The sequence below is a fragment of the Lampetra fluviatilis genome, chromosome 1 (genome assembly GCF_964198595.1).
Source record: "Lampetra fluviatilis chromosome 1, kcLamFluv1.1, whole genome shotgun sequence".
Taxonomy (NCBI): domain Eukaryota; kingdom Metazoa; phylum Chordata; class Hyperoartia; order Petromyzontiformes; family Petromyzontidae; genus Lampetra; species Lampetra fluviatilis.
This window is the reverse complement of record NC_136275.1, coordinates 1,524,901-1,545,392: the sequence shown is the minus strand read 5'-3', so window position 1 is coordinate 1,545,392 and position 20,492 is coordinate 1,524,901. Positions and strand designations below refer to the sequence as shown.

Here is a 20,492-nt window from a genome sequence, read left to right as displayed (position 1 = left end):
ACAACAACAACTCACTCACTCACCTCTTAACTCACTCACCACACTGCAGGTCACAACAACAACAACTCACTCACCTCTTAACTCACTCACCACCCTGCAGGTCACAACAACAACTCACTCACTCACCTCTTAACTCACTCACCACACTGCAGGTCACAACAACAACAACTCACTCACTCACCTCTTAACTCACTCACCACACTGCAGGTCACAACAACAACAACTCACTCACTCACCTCTTAACTCACTCACCACACTGCAGGTCTCAACAACTCAACTCACTCACTCACCTCTTAACTCACTCACCACCCTGCAGGTCACAACAACAACTCACTCACCTCTTAACTCACTCACCCACACTGCAGGTCTCAACAACAACTCACTCACTCACCTCTTAACTCACTCACCACACTGCAGGTCACAACAACAACAACTCACTCACTCACCTCTTAACTCACTCACCACCCTGCAGGTCACAACAACAACAACTCACTCACTCACCTCTTAACTCACTCACCACACTGCATGTCACAACAACAACAACTCACTCACTCACCTCTTAACTCACTCACCACACTGCAGGTCACAACAACAACAACTCACTCACCTCTTAACTCACTCACCACCCTGCAGGTCACAACAACAACTCACTCACTCACCTCTTAACTCACTCACCACACTGCAGGTCACAACAACAACAACTCACTCACCTCTTAACTCACTCACCCACCCTGCAGGTCACAACAACAACCTCACTCACTCACCTCTTAACTCACTCACCACACTGCAGGTCACAACAACAACAACTCACTCACTCACCTCTTAACTCACTCACCACACTGCAGGTCACAACAACAACAACTCACTCACCTCACCTCTTAACTCACTCACCACACTGCAGGTCTCCAACAACTCACTCACTCACTCACCTCTTAACTCACTCACCACACTGCAGGTCACAACAACAAACAACTCACTAACTCGCCTCTTAACTCACTCACCACCCCTGCTGGTCACGAACAACAACCACACTCACTAACTCGCCTCTTAACTCACTCACCACACTGCAGGTCTCAACAACAACTCACTCACTCACCTCTTATCTCACTCACCACCCTGCTGGTCACACCACTTCGTCTTTCTGCTTCTTTCCTCGCCCTTATCGACTTTGGAACATTTCTTTACATTGTCTGTTTTCCCAAACTCGAATGAGCTTGCGCAAACCGAAAAGTGGAAGCTCTTATCCATCACATCTCTTAACAGTGCTGCTTGTTGCTGGCAACTTGGCGTTTTTCGAGCCGTGCACCCGGTGCCCTGCAACTGAGTAACAAAACAACAACCCAAAAGCCAATATTTTTGCAATAAATGTAATGCCATGGGTAGGTTGAGCTCTAGAAGCAATTCGGAGGCTCGTCTGCATGGTCTGGATGGATCGTTGATGTGTGGCGCTCTCATTCCGTCGGGGGGCTAATAACGATCATCAAATAATCGACATTGGACATGCACCACGGCCCAGGCGCGGTGTGATGTCGCCTTCAATGAGCTGGCATGAGAAGGGAGACGGTGACAGACGCAGGCGGCAAAAGGCACAACCCACAAGTTGTACACAGCACATACACAACACACATACACAGGCTGCGCCCCACGCCGTACATAACGCACACCACACAAAAACACAAGTGCACGATACCACTTATAACACACAACACACACACACGTAGGGTGCACACACAACACACACTACACACAGCATTTAATAAGACACAACACACACACTACACACAGCAGCAGCTCCCAAGCCGTACAAAACACACAACGTAGACGCAATCACAGGCTGCACCCGCCACACACACACACACAACAAGACAAAGATGCCCCGTATAGCCTTAGCGAGCACCTATGAAGTCCGGCATCGCACACGATGGGGTGGGTGGCCAGCACCACGCCCGTGCACACAACAACAACAACAACAACCGCCATTCGCCACTAAGTGGCGGTGACGTCACCACGACGCTTGTGCCAGGCCAAGTGCACATTGAGGCCACGTGAAGTGTCGAACGCCCGCTGGCAGGAGGTCACGGGAGAGACCCAGCAGGTGCCACGGGTCGACTGACCGAGATGACCGAGATGACTGGCTGATGCACCACCTGTGCCCCCTACTGTACCAACTTGCTGTGCTTTAGCCACAACAAACACAACAACAACAAGTTGCGCTCCGACTCACGAGTCGGCACACCCACTGGGGTCGCAACGCGCGCGAGAGGTCCCGCACCTGTTCCTTGACGGAGGCGAGGATGAGAGAGGCCCGCACCGTCTCCTGCGCGTCCCTCGGGGCGCGTCGCACCACCCCGGCTCCGGCCTCGGCCCCTGCCACGGTCGCGGGACTGGCCTGCATGTGTGCCCGGCTGTCGAGACAACAGGGCACGTTACGTGATTGCATGTACGTGTGTACGTTGAACCTTAACTCTTTGGTTCTTTCGGTAAAGTCACGTAGGTAGAAACATTAAACGAAATAAAACATATTTTCTTGGTTCTTTCGGTAAATTCGTGAGAATTATTTTATTATGTTTTATTTTTATTATTTATTATTTCCATTCTACGTGACTTTACCGAATTATTTTATAATGTTTTATTTTTATTATTTATTATTTCCATTCTACGTGACTTTTCTGAAAGAACCAAGAAGATATTTTTTATTTCGTTTAGCGACGCTAGTCGCCGGTCGGAGTCGATCTTCCGGCGCGGCAGTCAAGGCAACGGCGACGAGGTTTCTTAAATCCCCTCTCCTCTGTCTATCCAGCGGTATAAATGGATACACGACGGTGGATCGATAGGTCGGCGTATGTTGTATGTATGTACGCTGAATTTATTTCGCAGCGTACGTAGCCAACCGTGATAATCGTAGATGCGTGATGGAGTAAAGTGTGGATACTCAAGACTCTTCGAAGATGCCAGCATGGAAGAGTAGGCCAAATACCACCCATAGGGGCTCCCTTGAGCCCCCTCTTTGTGGTGGCCCTTATACGAGCAGTGGCACGTGCGCGTAGATTGCAGGGCCGCATCTTTACCCCTTTTAATCAAATCAATACCGGTCTGAGATTATAACACACGGGGAGTGAAACCTTCACACCTTACCGCAGTTCACACTGCGGATTACGTAGAGCAATGTGATACGGGGTGAATGAAGGATGGGCCGTTAAAACTGCGTAGAATTATTGTGTTTGTCGGTTTAGGATTTAATATTTAAACACACTGCCAGCTGTAAGGTTGGTTCAATGGGCGGGTAAAGGATGCATGAGCTCAGTACAAGTGTTACATTTGTTAGTTTGTACTTGGGTAAAGTGCACGCACGCAGCAGCAGCAGCCGCGTGTTCATGCACGAAGCACTGCTCCCAGTGTGAAATTTCACGGGAATATAGTTTAAAATTCCATTATTGATGAATACTGATGAATGCTAATGGAACCAATACATAAGAGGCACAGTCCTGGTGAAAGCGTATTGAGTTATTGGTAAAAAAAACACATGCTGCATTAATCAGTTGTATTTGTATAAGCAGATTGCTTTATTTGTTTGTTTGGCTCACATTGAGTGAAAGCCTGTCACAAGTGTGTCTTGTGCCGCCTTATCTTCGCATTATCGCCCATTCTTTCCATCTCGCAGCAGGACAATGTTAGTCATTCTCCACTGGAGCTACGCAAAAATAAAGGCGATGGGGGTGGGATTCCGTTTCACGGTCTCCCAACCGGACATTATTAAATCCATAACGACCACGACACGACAGCAGCCTCGAACAGCTCTGTGTCTACACCGCAATCCGAAGTCAGAACACCGGTGCTTTGTGACACAGCGCGCACGGTGCCGTCTCTCGCAGGGGCAGGCAATCAGCTGACCCCATCACGATGCAGGACAAACGCTGCCCCTCCCCCTCCCACTAGCCAGGCACACAGAGCATCAGCCGAATGAAATCCTACACCAATCACTTCCTCGCCCGTTTCCTCGATGCACGCATTTAAATTAACGCGTGTACCCTCGGGGTATGGCGTGTTGGGTTGAGCCGCTGTATAATATCGTGAAGTGAGTGAACCTGACGATCACACCATGATTGCCGTGTTTCACTGCAAGAATGAGCAGATAATTCAATCTTATATACAGCAACTCCTCTCATCCTGTCTCATATACACATGATTTAGTTCCCCGTCTATGCCAACCTTCTACGTAAAGATACATGAGAGTGTAAAGCGTACTAAACGTCTGGAGACAGAATCTGAAATCTGAGCAGTGCTGGGGGGCCGCGTGCACAGAAGCCGGTGTTGTTTTGACAGCCAATTGAGGCTGCTCATCAAACCAATGTTGAGAATAAATCATCAGAGCAGTTAAAACATCGCAACCGGCGATCGCCAGATGGGGGTTTTTTTGTGTTTTTTCTAGGCTGGTGTTTTCGTTCGAATCCATTACATTCGTGTGGCCCCCACCCACGCATGTGTTTACAGCGCTCCTGAGTGCACGGTGGGCGTAAGGTGCCCGTGCTCATTACTGCCGCATTCCTCGAGGAAACAAAGCGCACTAATTGAAAGCGCTCTCGAGCGACTATCGTGGGACGTGCACCTGCTCGCCACCGGCTCGCACGCACGCTGCCGAGCAAACGAAACGGCGTGCTCCTTGGCTGCTCGGTCGTGACGAGATTGCCCCCTGTAGCGAGAGAGCGGGCGGAGCGAAATGCAATCTGTCGCAGCTCATGGTGGACGGCGGCGTGATAAGCGTCGCTCAGCCACCGTTGGGCACGAGCAGCGTCCCACGGTAAAAACCGGGATACGACCACGCGCGGGGCTTGAACCCAGGTGAGTTTGGCGGCGTCATTCGTGGCCAGGAGAGAGACTCGCAGAGAGGACCAGCAAAATGGAGGCAGGGGCCCCGTGACCCCAACCCCCTCCTTACGCATCACGGCACATGATGGATGCCTTTGCGAGGCACGATATTGAATTAAACGTCATCCGGCAACCGCACGGAAGTCCGACGATGATGTCCGTGTCGTACGTGGGCGGGTGCACGCACGGCGAAACGCAAAGGAGGCGCGCACGCTGCCCGAGCGGCCGTCCTCTGCGGGAACGCATCGCAATTCATCATCTCGGCTCCCTTGCCGGGTCTCTCGCGCCGAGATTTCATTTCCATCGGCCTTATGCATTTGACCCCTACGCATATGAGCCACCCCCCACCCACCCACTCCCCAGAGCACATATTCAGATCCCTGCCCCGAGGGCGGAACTGAGAACGAGAGCCGAAGGCATCAAGGCGAGCCGAGTTCGTATATATCATAGAACAAGCCCGACACGGCCGACGCACTCCGACAACCGACGCGATGGCCAAACACAGCCTCCATTTCCCTCCACGAGTCGCCCACACCGACCACCCCACACGTACAACCCCACACCGACCGCCCCACACGTACAACCCCACAAGTACAACCCCACACGTACAGCCCCACACGTACAGCCCCACACGTACAGCCCCACACGTACCGCCGCGCTCCTTCGGGGGCGTCTCTGTGCGTGCTCTCCACGCAGTCCTCCTCCCGCCTGCGCCGGCGAAGAGCCCCTTCGCTCTCCCCGTCCGTCCCCTCCTCTCTTCCCCTCACCTCGCGGCTGCGCCTCCCTCCGCCCAGCCCCAAATCAGAATCCTTCAGCCTCCATCTCCCTGCGCTCGCCGACTCACGGCCGCTCCCTCCCTCTCGCGTCCTGAACGGAGGAGCCGGGGGGGGGGGGGGTGAGCGTTGAGGAGCAAGATGAGAAGGGGGAGCCGATGGGCTTGCTGGCCAGCACAGGGGCCGTCCGAGGCGGGTCCCCCCCCCCTTACCCACCCTCCCCTCGCCCCTTTCTCGGTGCTGCGCAATGGACGGCCGAGCCGCGCGGGCAACAGCAGCACTATCGTAAGGGGGTAATCACGAGCTCGGGCTGCGGCTCCATTAGCCGGAGCAAAAGCACAGCGCACCGGACCCCAGCAACAGCAGCGTCTTGGCACGCAGGCTTGCGAACGGCTTAAAGCATAATAGACACACACACACACACGCGCGCGCGTGCACGCAGGCAGCACGAGTGCACATGCACGCATCCCTTGCCGCACGCTCTCATGTTCGATACCCCTCGTGTTGTGTTCAACATCGACAACAACAAACAACGGTGGCCGTGGCGTTCGCAAACAAATTGTTGAAATCATGACTCGCTCACCTGACAAAACACCGGCGTCGTGACTGCAGCGCGTAACGCTGAAGGTGTTGCCGCTGGGCCCACGGCTCTGACGGCTCGCCCGACAGTCACCCGCGTTCGCTGCGTGTGGTGGCCAGCTCGGTCGAGTATTCAGCACCCCCACGCCGGCGGACAGCGACTGCACCACCTCTCCCCTCCCCGCGTGAGCGCCCACCCACCCACCCTGCAGGCCACGTCCACCGGTTTGTGATCGTATAAAACAAAAAACATTTATTTGCGGCGTGATGTCACTGACGCTGGTCGTTCGGATCTTTCGCAAATCAGCGCGTTGTAGACTGCGTTTGTAGGACGGTCCGCTCAAGGAGGTGATGTCACAATCCTGCTTCTGCGATCACCCCCTGCAAGTAGCCGACACATTCACATTGGGGCGGGGGGGGGGGAGGCCGCTGCACTTGCCACCGCCGCCCGTACAGAATTATCGTCGCACCGACGTGGTTGGAATTTGTTGTTGTTGTTATTGTTGTTGCCACCACGTCAAGCGAACCACCGAACGGGATGGGGGTGGGAGGGCGGCGTCTTCTCGTTGAGCGCGGTCGTTTGTGATGAGGCGTCCGTCCATCGACTCGCTTGACCGTGGAAACTCCGGTGCACTGTATTCACAAGGCGAGGGACTGAACCCCAGATTTGAATACAGCTTTCAGCGGTGCCGGCTTAGTGACGTAACCCCTGCGGTCGAGCGGTTGACAGCTCTCCCCGCTTCACCTTTATAACGCCCTTCCCCGCGGATTGCAATCATCACAGCAGAATTAGAATATTCATTTATCCGGGAGGAATCCGATGAGCTATGAAGATCTGTTTTTCACAGACAGTTACAGCGAATACACAATGCATTAAACGCGTGCGATGTAGTGAAAAGGTAAGCAAGTCTCTGAAAATAAATACATGAAATTAGTGTGTGTGTATAACACTGAACATACAGATTCCATTGAATTAATGTCACCAATTCACCGGGAACAGGCCGGATCTTGCCAAATCTCCGAGGGCTAAGCAGGCTGGGGCCTGGACAGTGCTTGGCTGAGCGAACACCGTGTGTAACAGGCGTTATAGGCTGGGCAGCAGAGGACAGTTGATTGTTGTACTGTACGTGCACCCCCCCCCCCGCCCCATTCGTCTATGCTCCCCGCCTTCACCAACCCGCAGTGACCAGCGCGGCGAAGTATGGTCAAAACAACCTCTGCCCCCCGTAAGGTGTGGCCACGTGGCAGCGTGCTGAAGAAGCGTTGTAGAACTAGACGATGTTCACCGACCAACAATCCGCAGGGGGTCAGTGTCTCCGCACCCTTGGCGAGTGGCGAGCTAAAATCCTTACGGATTAAAGCTTTCGTGACTGCAGGGATTCATATTCTTGGTTCTTTCGGTAAAGTCACGAGGAAGGGAAATAATAAAATAATAAAAATACAACAATAAAATTCTCACGACGTTTCGATTGCAACACAAGCAATCGTCATCAGGTGTGAAAACCACACCGGAGTTCCGCGCGATTTTTGCCTGAAATTCCACCGCTGTTGTTTTCCCCAACGCAACTTTTTTTTGCGTGTGCGCGTGTGTGTGTTTTTAAAGATTTCAAACGATAATAAAGCTTCCAAGAGTTCCTGCGTTGAAAGGCTCGTGTCTGTCCCCAAGTAAATGGATGTTGTCACCGGTTATAAAACGTCGCGTGCTCGTTGTCGACTCGTGCGCAATAGCAAAAACACACATGTGTACGCGTGCTTGAAATTAGCGTTAGAGACAGAAAGAGGGACAGATGGGTGAGAAACAATTTCTGCGTGAGACAAAGTGATTGCCAAGTAGAAGTCGGAAGCGATGGTGATCCGCGGTGGAGCTCAATGACGGAGTGACAGCCAAAGGTGAAAACGCGCTCGAGAGTACAGTAACCACGGAGAAAACAAGAATGCAATCGGCTCTAGTGCAGCTGCTAGACAGACGGTCACATCGAAGGTCCGTGGGTGATGGAACACATCAATGGCAGAGCAGGCGTCGTGGGTGTTGTGAATAGCGGCGCGGGCTTTGGCAGCGGTGTGTGTGCATTGAGTTACTCCACTACTGCTGCTGCTGCTGCTGGAGACGAGTGGGGATGGGGCTGGCTGAGGGATGGAGGGGATTACGGATCGCCGCGTGTGTGTCGTCGTCCCCCCCCCCCCCCCCCCCGTTGAGCCTTGGAAGAGGCTCTGATGTCGTGAGGAGTGGCGTCGTGATGCGGTCTCCTCTATTCGACATGAATGGTGTCCTGTGAAGCCATTTTGCCATCGAAAGTCTGCCCTGGCAGACCCACTGAACAGAATCAATCATATGAATTTATTTATTCTGGAGGAATCCGATGAGCTATTAAGCTCCTTTATATATATAGCTGTGTGTATTGGGCAGTGTATCTTGGGCCGTTCAACACCAACGTGAAGTTCCGCTTGTGATTTTGAACGAGGGCAACGCGTTCGCTCGCGATATTGAAAAGTTGTTGCGGAGGTGCAGCTGCAGTGCATTCGAGGACGGAGATTTGAACGTCATTATTTCTCTCTCTCTCTCTCATTAGCAAAGCCAAGCAGGGGTTGGCTATGCCGCACGCGGCCTGTAACCCAGCACTGTGGAGGCAACGGTGGGGGTTGGTGGACCACGCACAGATCTTGCCAAACTCCCTTCCCGTAGGCGCCGAGGAGGTGCCCTTTGCCCCTGGCTCGCCAGGAGAAGGCGGTGCAGCAAAGTGGACTCATCTCCATCTGTGCCCATCGGTAGGGGGATAAAGTGTTTCCCTCCGGGTCCCCCCTTCCCACGTGGTACAATAAACACCACTCGTCATTCATTGCCCGGACATTTAAAAAAAAAAATTAAAGAAAAAAAAATTAGTAACGAATCAGCGAGCCTTCTTGCTGGACAAATAAGCAAATGACACTTTGCATGAGCGCCTGAAGACGGTGGTAGTGGTGGTGTTGGTGTGTGTGGCCCACGTCTGTGAAGGAGAGACAAACTCAACGAGGAAAGAGCTTCGCAGCTCATCGGATTCACGCCTCCCTCGTGCCGGGCCGCCGTGACGTCACCGCGTAACGCGCGCCACGTGACCGCTGGCGCCCACTGCTTCCGGGTGAGAGGAGGAGGAGGAGGTGGCGGCGTCGTCGTCGTCGCGATGATTTCCTGGCGGTGAGTGACGCTGCCCCATCGCTGCCCCCATCACTGCCTCCATCACTGCCCCCATTGCTGCCCCCATCGCTACCCCCTCGCTACCCCCCTCGACTGCTCGCCCCATCACCCTCCTCACTCGTGTCGCCTATCCGTGCCTCACCCACTGCCCCCCGACCCTACGCCCTCGTTGAATCGTCTACGAGCTGCAAGGCCGACACCCGCGCGCTCTCGCGGCTGCCCTTGCTGCCCTTGCCTGCCCCCCCCCCTGTCCTTCTGAACTGCGCCCTCGATCCCCCCCCCCCTCGCTCCTCTGCACTGCCCTCCCTACACTTGCCCTCCGTCGCCCTCAACAATTCTCATCCCCGAGGGCCTGAACATCAGGGCGAGTTTCCTTCCTCGTCCCCGACTAGGCCGCTGTTGTGATCACAGGTAATAGGGGCGAGTGTTGTAGTATCACAGGTAATAGGGGCGAGTGATGTTGTGATCACAGGTAGTAGGGGCGAGTGTTTTAGTATCACAGGTAATAGGTGCGAGTGATGTTGTGATCACAGGTAATAGGGGATGGTGAGTGTTGTAGTGATCACAGGTAATAGGGCTGAGTGTTGTAGTGATCACAGGTAATAGGGGCGAGTGATGTTGTGATCACAGGTCATAGGGGATGGTGAGTGTTGTAGTATCACAGGTAATAGGGCTGAGTGTTGTAGTGATCACAGGTAATAGGGCTGAGTGTTGTAGTGATCACAGGTAATAGGGGATGGTGAGTGTTGTAGTGATCACAGGTAATAGGGCGAGTGTTTTCGTGATCACAGGTAATAGGGCGAGTGTTTTCGTGATCACAGGTAATAGGGATGAGTGCTGTAGTATCACACGTAATAGGGCTGAGTGTTGTAGTGATCACAGGTAATAGGGCTGAGTGCTGTCGTGATCATAGGTAATAGGGGGCGATTGCTGTAGTGAACACATGCTATTCGTGTGTAATGGTGAGTGAGTGAGTGCTGTAGTGAACACATGTTATTCGTGTGTAAGGGTGAGTGCCGTAGTCAACACATGTTATTCGTGTGTAAGGGTGAGTGAGTGCTGTAGTGAACACATGTTATTCGTGTGTAAGGGTGAGTGAGTGCTTTAGTGAACACATGTTATTCGTGTGTAAGGGTGCGTGAGTGCTGTAGTGAACACATGTTATTCCTGTGTAAGGGTGCGTGAGTGCTGTAGTGAACAAACATCTGGGGTCAGCTTTGTGTTCACGGGTGAGGTGGAGTTGTAGTCGTGGCTATGGTGCCAATGTGAACGTTGTCATCGTTCTAAAATTCACGAATATCCTCTGATGTCTGTGAATATATTTCTGAATGCGCTCAGTTTTACACATGTTGCTCAATACGTCCAATCATTTTCATAGTTCTGTCAAACCTTTTAACTTCATTGAGGGATAAAGATGTGTTGGCGATTTTACTGAAATAAAGGAGCCATTCACTTGTCTGACACAGGTGACGGGTAGAGCTGAGTAGATGAAATTACAATCACTTTGGTTCAGTATCACTGATGTATGTCTTTTGGCTGCAGGTGGTGACTCAAGTAATGGCAAGTGTTGATGAAAACTCCAGCCTCGGAGGCAAGGTTGGGGCCAGGAAGGACTTTGCTAGCTCGGAAGTTGACACCAACAAGTCAGATGTTGATGATTTAAGTGACACAGCTGTTGGCAACAGCCATTCTGGCAGGCTGAGCATTCCCTGTAAACTCTGTGGCACGGTAAAGGAACAGGGCGACCTTACCCCCCAAGACTCGGGACAGCAGCGCCGACTCGCTGAGAGCAAGAGTTACGCTAACAGCAATGAGAATATTGCCTCTGAAAGTCCACCCGAAGAGAGCCATTTGAAAGGAGACGCAGGCACACACGACTTGAGCACTGAGCATTCGGCTGAGGCGGCAGGAGAGTCGGAGATGGGTCAGTCGTTAACTGGCTGCATTGGGAGCAAAGGTTTTCGCCACGATCTCGAAACATTCCGCCAAAGGTAAAAACAAACACCTTACATACACCCTCGTACCGTTATTGTTAGAAACAATTTCACTTTCTTTAATTTCAATCGCTGAGCAGACGGACGTCTGAGATGCTTTGTGTGTGTTTTGGAGCCGTAACCGGGAGATGTTGCATATTCAACGTGATTTATTGTTTAATATGATAGGCCCAAATGATTTAACACTCTTTAAGATGCGCTACTTATTACATTGGAATAACAATCAAAACATTACATTTCGATTTAAAGCTTTCGTGACTGCAGGGATTCATCTTCTTGGTTCTTTCGGTAAAGTCACGTAGAAGAGAAATAATAAAAATTAAACATAATAAAATTCTCGTGACGTTTCGGCCACAACACAAGCAGCCGTCCTCAGGTGAAGACAGAGCTAGCTGAAAGACAACCCTCCAATGAACACTGCTCAGCTTGGCAGCGTATTTTAAGCTGGGTGGGAGGAGAAGAGCGCCTTGACAAAGGAGTTTACATATCAACAGAAGAATTTAGCATTGAATAAGCTGTGTTAACGTGAGAGAATTAGCAGGATGTTAAAGTCAGAAATTAGCATGTAACTGGGGGATTAGCATGATGTAAATGTGAGGAATTAGCATGTAACTGGTCACGGAAGTGGCTATATTAAAGTCAGAGTTTACATATCAACAGAGGCAAAACATTGCTCAGCATTGAACGCATTATTACTGATGTAATCAAGTACATGCTGTTCTCAAAGTATCCCCCCTGCTCATCTCTCATTTCATTGAATTTGTGTATCCAAACTTTAATTTGTTATCACAGAATCTCACTCATTACACCTTTTCTTTTAAAGGTATTTAAAAAAAGCAGCAATATTTTCCATCAACAACAATTATAATTAATTGCATTGGAAGTGGTGCATAAGCACAAGGTGATATAAAAAAAAGGTACCAACAATATAATTGTATTTTAATACAAAACATATTGACCACAGCGGTGAAGGCGAGACTGGAAAAAAGGGCGGCAAGGGTGAACTCCACCACATGGGCAATGCTGCCAAAGGCCACAAAGACTTGGATTCCAAGGAAGATTATCTTAAGAAGAGGGAAAGACAGGACTTTCCGGAAGAGTGGAAAGGCCCCACTGGCAGGCCGCAGCAGGGCGGGGGAAACAGGCCTCACACCGACCACCAAGACGAGAGTTATGGTTTGGTTCAGAGCCTCTCCCACCAGTGAGTTGTGAACTCTGTCTCTGACTATGAATGTGTGCCATCACCCACGAACCTTCAATGTAATCGTCTATATAGCAGCTGCACAAGAGCCGATTTCATTCTTGTTTTCTCCGTGGTTACCGTACTCTTGAGTGCGTTCCTCACCTTTGGCTGTCACTCCGTCATTAAGCTCCACCGCCGGTCATCATCGCTTCCGACTTTACTTGGCAATCACTTTGTCTCACGCAGCATATTTTTCTCACCCATCTGTCCCTCTTTCTATCTCTCACGGTAATTTCAAGCATGCGTATACATGTTTTTATTGCAAACTTTTCAGCGTATGACTCTTTTTCTGATTTTCAACCTTTCCCACTACTTTCAATGCACAGTCAATGACATTGATATGCCAGTATGCTATCTATTACATTATTAGGCTACCATGAAAGTGGTGACATTCATTTCATCGGGTTTGCTTATCGAAGACATTTTAACCTTTGTTATTTTCAGGTAGTCTTTGAATTTGTTGGGACAATGATATGATGATAACATACGCGAAATGTATACATAAAGTATCCCCTACTAAATTAAGATAAAGTGAATTATAACATCGTAATGGGTGTCTAATACAAACGCCAATAAAATATGCAGAGGCGATAAGATTGGTTAGTTTGTCGTTCATGAGGAATTAGAGATGAGAGTCCCTTTGAGAATTCACAGCCAGCAAAGGCATGAAAATATTGACTACCCTTTTCAACAGAAGGAATATTGTATATAGATGTGACAAAGCCCAAATGGTGAAATTCGTAATGAGATTGACTTGATTGTAAAGTACAATCCCCAAACAGTTTATTTGTTTATTTTGTAATCACATGATTCAATTAAAACATCCCCAACTAAATTATTTGGAACGTGTAGAGTGGCGAGTTTGGCTCCCAGCTATGGCCAATATCAAAGCAAGTGATGTATGAACTGGTGTGGGCCACCTTTACCATCCCTGCACTGACCAGCATGATGAAGCTTAGTAAAACAATCCCGATAATCGATGTGGCATTGGGAGCCCTTAATCCAGAAGTGAGTTGACAATGGCCTGTTGATTATTTTGTATTGCCTTATTAAAATATGTTGTGCTTTTTAATTGTTTTAATGTTGCTGTGTTTTACGTTTCTTGAAGGGAGGAAGATATGTATCGGAGTGAAGGTACAATAGGTAATTGCCATCCTCATTACCAGTTTAATTGAAGGATTGTTTTTAGCAATGTACCTATTGTATTGTTGGAGGTACTTCAAAACAATGGTAAAACGAGGGTTGGTAAATAATGGTTTAAACTATTTCTGCCACCCATCTATGCACGCAAAGCTGACTTCTGCCGAGTGATTCTGGTACAAAGTTAAATCGGTGAATTACTTGGGCCGCTACTGATCCCTCATTGCCGTGCTGCGCCGCTTGTGCCGCTGTCTCCGAGGCAGGGTCATTGATGGGTGCGCCATCCCCATCGGAGAGGATGATTATGCTGTTTATTGTGAATGATCCCAATGCGTCCCAAGAAGCCGAGGGGCATTTGTTTGCAGTCTCTGTGAAACATTTCCTCGCAGAGATATTCTGCTAGCAACCCAAACATGTGCATTGATTGTGTCGCTTGGTGTATGCTGGAACATGCACTGTTGTTTTAATCACATTAACATGAATTATCCCCCAGACAAAATACCGATTGGAGAAAGGAGAGAATTGGTTGATTATTCGTGTCAGGAATGGAAAGGGTCCACGGCTAAAACCAAAAAGATTAAAAAGGTGCACGCACGGACGCAGATGGCACATGCTCATTTTCCTCTCCGATTTATGAGTTTTAGTTGAAGTCTTTCAGACAAGTCCTGTAATTACATCCCAGTGTCGTGATGTTTCTCACCCATGCAGGCGTACCTGGAACTGTCCAGCAAAGGCTACTTTGACATACGGAGAGTGAGGGGAGACAACTACTGTGGGCTGAGGGCCACGCTCTTTCAGGCTTTTTGTAAACAAATTCATATATTTGACTCCACGGTGCAGATAACCGAGGTGGGTAAAACTTGCGCACGTGCCCTGCAGTGGACATCGTTTCGTGTCTATCCAAAACCCCAGTCTGAATGCCGTGTGGTTTTGTTTTTTCAGCTTCCAAATGTATTATATCGGAGAAATAAAGAGCTCATTGAAAATTGGACCTTCGCTAATCGTGAAGTCAAGGGCAGGTGCAACCAGGCGAGCTTGCTTATCTGCTTGCAAAACCTAAAGAATGAGGTAGGGATCACGACAATCCCTTTCACTTTGACACTGTATACAATCTTTGGAGTTTTTGTTAAATCTATGTTGAGATATATTTTGTTTTTTCTGTTAATAACATCGAATTATTGAAGTATACACAAGCTAGTGACATTTACACGTGTGAATTCATTTCCATTAAGCAGTTTAGGCTCGTTATATGATTAAAGCAGTTGATGTGTTTTCTCATATTACCCTTCGTTTGTGCACAATGATGACCTGCAGTGGTTGAAGGCATGCACATTTGAGCCAGCCGATGCAGAGAACTGTTGTAAAGATCTCTTCAACCAGCTGGGCGTGACTGAGTGGCGCCTTTATGAGGCTGTGAAGCTGCTCATGCTGTGGAAGGCGATGGACCTCTTTGAAATGCAGCAGCGTGGGGAGGACGTGCCGCTCTTTGCCACGCTCATGTTTGCGCGCGAGACGTCGGTCAACCCCCACTCTTTCCTGCTCAATCACCTCAACCACGTGGGCAGCTCCGGCGGCCTGGAACAGGTGAGATTGTGGTTGGCGCACATGCGACGCGTGAGATGGACGAACCTTGCGCCGCGTGCGTGAGCGCGGGGCGCCTGGCGACGAGGTTGAGCCTGCGGCGATGCAAGTCCAGCCATCTCCATCCTCGGCCTGGCCTGGCCTACGTGTCGCGATTCTTACCGGGCAACACAAAGCAACGCCCGCGTAATGGTTCACCTGTTTGAACCGGCGAATCTCTGCGAGAATAGAGAATCGTTGGGTATTTAAAGTGATGCGATGTCACTTTACGTGACCCCTCCTGAAACGATTGCACGGTTGTCTCGTGTGGCATCAAGCGTGCTATACATGATCATAACTGATTGGCCCATGCCAGACCCTACCTTGAAATATAATTCGAAACAGCAGTTCATCAGCCTTCACAGACTGACTCGGGCAACAATGTTTGGCAACAGCCCAATGTTATCGCTTTAACAAAAAATTGCTACGTATGGACCAGGGTTCACACTTGCTTTTGTCGCTGCGTTCACACCTGCCTTTGCGGTGCGCGTACACTTGTTCGCAGGTGGAGATGTGCCTCCTGGGCTACACTCTGGGCATCACCATCCGTGCCTTTCGGCTGTACATGTTTGGCACGGAGGAATTTCAGGTGTGCTACCCGGAGAGTGAACCTGCACGTGGTGGGGGGGGCGCGGTAGAGCGACCGGAGGTGGCAATCGTCACCGAGGACGACCGACACTACAACGTGCTTCTACCGTCGCCCGACCAACCACCTCTTGGTCACAGCAAGCAACCACCGCATGGGAACAGCAACCAACCACCACTTGGTGACAGCAACCAACCACCGCATGAGAACAGCAACCAACCACCACTTGGTGACAGCAAGCAACCACCGCATGGGCATAGCAACCAACCACCACTTGGGCATAGCAACCAACCACCGCATGGTCACAGCAACCAACCACCACTTGGTGACAGCAAGCAACCACCGCATGGGCATAGCAACCAACCACCACTTGGGCATAGCAACCAACCACCGCATGGTCACAGCAACCAACCACCGCTTGATCACAGCAAGCAACCACCACTTGGGCATAGCAACCAACCACCGCATGGGAACGGCAACCAACCACCACTTGGGCATAGCAACCAACCACCGCATGGGAACGGCAACCAACCACCACTTGGGCATAGCAACCAACCACCGCATGGGAACGGCAACCAACCACCACTTGGGAACAGGAAGCAACCATCGCTTGGGAGCAGCAAGCAACGGGCACGCTCGCCGCACACTTCGTAGTTACGTGGAGGCGAATGTCTCGTGACAAAAATAATTTTACAGTTTCTGCATACGTTGCCAATATGACGATTTGGTGTATTATTGTTGATATATATACACACTGGCTGGTGCAGTCGGACGTGCGGGGCAGTGATTGTAAGCGCAGTGGTTCGCACGCCGTGCTGCAACCCCCCCCTGCGGGCTGAATTGTGATTTGTGGTCACGGCTAAAATTGGTGGCGAGTGACATCGGAACAGATCTTGGTCCCTCCCTCTCTTGTGAATAATGCTTAGATGACCACCATGCATACGAGGAGTTTCAAGGCTGCAAGGCTACATTGTGGGCAGCACGATGTCGTACTGCACTCCCTCACCCTCGGGAATTAGCTCACTGCCTTCAGCCCACATTGCCACGAGAGTGTGGTGGCCTTCATCCAGCAGTGGATTGGTCATGGCTGAAGACGAAGTGAATGATAAAGCGGTGGACAGTACACCCACCACCTGTTGCCATTTGCACATCGTTCAGCAACTTCATCTCAATGTCTCGATTTTGTCCAACGAGGAAGAAGTTGTTGTACTTAGACTTTTTTTTGGTGGTTGAAAAAAGAATGTGCTCCAGCATGTTTTATCTGATGCACACATCCGTTTCACACAGAATAGTCTTGTTTTAAGGCATTACAATTGGCCGAAGCTCTTGCAAGCTTGGCAAGAGGTACGGGACGTGTGCTGAATGCAGTGCGGGTGTTTCTTTTTGTCGTTGCGCTTAAGAAATTGTTTAGGGTATCTTTTTTGTTGCATATTTTCATGCAGTTACTCCGCCGAAATAACAAATAAAGGGATAAAGGAAAAATGTGTTCTAGTGTGATTATAATTGATACATAAGTATTAATAAAGTCAACTTAAAGTGAATCGAACACGGCTGGAATCGTCATTCGTTGATTCACATTCAGTATGTTTTCCGTAATGAGACGGTACTTTCAGAGGCAAGGGGCAGCGATGGCAATCGTTGTCAATTGCTCTTTATTATTCACACTTAAAAAGTATCTTCATATCCAACACGGTGGTGTGACGCATGCATGTGTGTCTATGCATGGAAACATTGGTCATTAGGTGAGTGACCGATTTTCAGAAGTTCTCAGCACTTCAGTGAGAACATGTAAGGTGACGCCACTGCCATATCAGGTGGGAACCCTTTCATACCAACACTGCACAGCCCTGCTAACTCTGTTAGAAGTATTCGTCTAGCTTCCATTTTCCCTCGAATTTAGGCTCGCTCATAGCCGGATACAGGGCTGGGACTTTCCAGCTCACTGCACGTGGAGTTCCTGGTGTGCTCTCGGAACCTGGGTTAACACATTCCTGCGGAGGGAGCTGGTAGGATTGCTCGGTCAATGGCCAGGGTCAACGGCGGCGTGGTGTATTCCGCAAATATGCCCAACTGTGAGGGTGGGCACAAGCCGGCGTGAGTAGGTTAAACGTTGAGTTTTATAAGGACACCACGGGGTGACCAGCCCCTCCCACCCCCCACCCAGCCCCACCCTCCCCACCCAGCCCCTCCCTGCACGACGGACGGACGGACACAATAATCCCCTGTGGGTTGGTGGAACCAGTGGGTTCCTACCAGTAAAAGCCAGGTTTGTAGTGCTTACTGGATATGCTCTGAGATGGACCTGAGCCTTCTTACGTTCCTCAGTTTATTTCAAACATTGTCACATTTTTCGCCGCATGTCTCAAACCTGAAGGACCGGTTTGACGTTTAAACAATGTTTGTTGTATTCGTGAATACCGCGGATGGACTGGTGGTGCCTATCACAAGGCAGAGCAACTCACAGTGCTACTCTCAACTCCCCCTGTGGGCAGCCACGCTTTGTTGAGGCTGGGCTCCCCTCCCGTGTGGCGCGTGCGTGGTGTTGTAGTGACATGGTGGAGATGTGTGCTCTTGTTTGTTGTGATACGGTGGTGTTTGTAGTGATATGGTGGGGAAGCAGTGAAGCGATTAGCGCGCTGCGCTACGAATCCAGGCGATCCGAGTGCGAGTCTCACTCGTGATCAACACCAGTGACGATTATATCTGAACTGGTCCTGGGCCTCTCCTAGGTGAACTCAGCCCTAAATGGGTACCTGTTGCGATGTGCAAACATCACCACTGGGGAGACAAAGGCGGCCGGGCGTGGTGCTGGCCACCCACCCCCTCGTGTGCCGTTCCGGCCTTCATAGGTGCTACTCGCTAACAGCACTTGCCCCTACAGTCTGTTAGGGCTATGCGGAGGATCTTTGTCTGCGGTATTCGTGATATATCCTCGTCACTGTTCCACACTCGGTCACAACCTAACCCCTCATCACAACTCCACCGAGACAGATCTGCCGTCATCATCACAACTCCATCCTCATGACAACTCCATCCTTGAGCAGGTACTCCACGAAGAATTTATCGGGGGGTTCTCAGAGGACCACGTGGAGATGGTGCTTGTGAGGTCCAGAATGGGTGAACAGGAGCACGTGGTGATGAAGATGTAAGGGGAGAGATGAAGAGGTTGTGAGAATATGAGGCTTGGTTACGAGTTGAGATTTCTACATTTCAGCTCAAGGTTTGCCCACTGGACATTGATGCAATCCGAAGGCACTTGACTTTGTACGGATGTTGAACTTCTTTCGCGTCGTACGTAGCCAACCGTGCTAATCGGGGGGTGAAAACACGCTTAACATGTTAAAAGATCACAGTACGGGGGACTGAGTTTCAAAGTTTTAATGCTTATCATTCTAGCTGCGATACAAAATACATGCTCAAAGTTCTGTAGCTGAAGTAATTTCGAAACACGTATCATCTCGGATCCAAGTAAACTGCGAGTTGTGCAAGCACGTGGGGTGTGTCAGCTGACACAATCTGCTTCGCTGGGCCTCCTCGGAGCAGGCGATTGCGAGTCTTGAGATTTCCAGCAGCGAAGTATTTTAACGTTAAAATCTAAAGTACCATTACAACGCCTTCGTGTTAAACAGAAGCTCTACTTTGTCGTTTATTATTCCGAACAAAAAAAAAATACGTTCACCAAACCATATAAATTATACAAACGAGTTAATTGTAGCTCTACAATATAGGAAAACCCACAATCTATTAGCTCCCGGCATTCCATTAAATGTTTGCGGCAGTCTACACACCTGGTGCATGCCCCCGTCACAACGGGCGGTATTCAGCCCCACGGCACAATCGTTATTATTATTGTTATTATTAAGATTATTAAGATTATTAAGATTATTAATTAAATCTCGAATGTCCCAGCGCAGCCTTCCCCGGCCAATGCTGCCTGCAGCGGAATGAACGCTCAGGGCAGGGAGCGATGGTTGTGTGAAGCGAAACTCACCTGCCGTGTTCCACGACGACGCGACCCCCGTTGGGGACACGTGTTGTGTTTGGACCGTAAAGTCCACTTAGAGTAACTGCAATTGACTAAATACGATAAGTAATTGTTATCACATATAAATAAGCCCCCTCCCCATCCCTTATATTGTTGTTGTTGTTGTAAAATCGTAAATACAAACGGTTAGATATTGCAAATCTACTCGCGACCCGATGGACATATCGTAGCGGTCGTCGTCGCACGATCGACTTGGAGCCCTCGTGGAGGTCGCCGCCTTGAACGACCGAGTTTAGTAACAAGCTACATCGCCTGCTTGTTCCTAGTAGCACAAGCAACTACGGGATCAGTGCTGAATGGTGTAATGTAGCTTCCCCCGATGGTGGTGATGGTGGTGATGGTGGTGATGGTGGTGATGGTGGTGGTGATGGTGGTGATGGTGGTGGTGATGGTGGTGATGGTGGTGGTGATGGTGGTGATGGTGGTGATGGTGGTGGTGATAGTGGTGGTGGTGATGGTGGTGGTGATGGTGGT

At 50.1% G+C, this 20,492-nt stretch overlaps 2 protein-coding genes across 5 annotated transcripts in view; one reads left to right on the top strand and one right to left on the bottom strand.

The window, feature by feature from the left end:
- The window catches only part of LOC144949217 (uncharacterized), a 52,111-nt gene extending 45,777 nt beyond the window's left edge, over nucleotides 1-6,334 (bottom strand). Inside the window, exons 1-3 of one of the 3 annotated variants that reach the window (XM_078879145.1) lie at nucleotides 6,223-6,334; nucleotides 5,518-5,733; nucleotides 2,273-2,405 (exon numbers count right to left, since the gene is read on the bottom strand). In XM_078879145.1, the coding sequence (XP_078735271.1) occupies nucleotides 2,273-2,395 (123 nt within the window). In that variant the 5' untranslated portion in view covers nucleotides 2,396-2,405; nucleotides 5,518-5,733; nucleotides 6,223-6,334. The remainder of the gene's footprint in view (nucleotides 1-2,272; nucleotides 2,406-5,517; nucleotides 5,734-6,222) is intronic. The other 2 variants (XM_078879231.1, XM_078879314.1) reach the window with 2 other exon arrangements.
- Nucleotides 6,335-9,328: 2,994 nt separating this feature from the next.
- Nucleotides 9,329-17,514, top strand: LOC144949080 (uncharacterized). 2 transcript variants are annotated; one of them, XM_078878952.1, is made up of 10 exons: nucleotides 9,329-9,390; nucleotides 10,933-11,381; nucleotides 12,349-12,585; nucleotides 13,736-13,770; nucleotides 14,261-14,352; nucleotides 14,476-14,616; nucleotides 14,710-14,835; nucleotides 15,082-15,351; nucleotides 15,893-16,440; nucleotides 16,576-17,514. In XM_078878952.1, exons 2-10 carry the CDS (start codon nucleotides 10,948-10,950, stop codon nucleotides 16,625-16,627), a joined length of 1,935 nt encoding a protein of 644 aa, XP_078735078.1. In that variant the 5' UTR covers nucleotides 9,329-9,390; nucleotides 10,933-10,947; the 3' UTR covers nucleotides 16,628-17,514. The 2 variants fall into 2 exon arrangements, with proteins under 2 accessions (XP_078735078.1, XP_078735161.1); XM_078879035.1 differs by lacking the exon at nucleotides 9,329-9,390 and adding an exon at nucleotides 9,465-9,801.
- Nucleotides 17,515-20,492: the final 2,978 nt, after the last annotated feature.

What these genes read in the sequence shown, in the direction of transcription:
- LOC144949080 (XM_078878952.1), top strand. Translation starts at nt 10,948, where the DNA reads ATGGCAAGTGTTGATGAAAACTCCAGCCTCGGAGGCAAGGTTGGGGCC. An exon ending in CTCGAAACATTCCGCCAAAG is followed by an intron (nt 11,382 to 12,348) that starts GTAAAAACAAAC and finishes TATTGACCACAG; the next exon opens with CGGTGAAGGCGAGACTGGAA. An exon ending in CATAGCAACCAACCACCGCA is followed by an intron (nt 16,441 to 16,575) that starts TGGGAACGGCAA and finishes GAACAGGAAGCA; the next exon opens with ACCATCGCTTGGGAGCAGCA.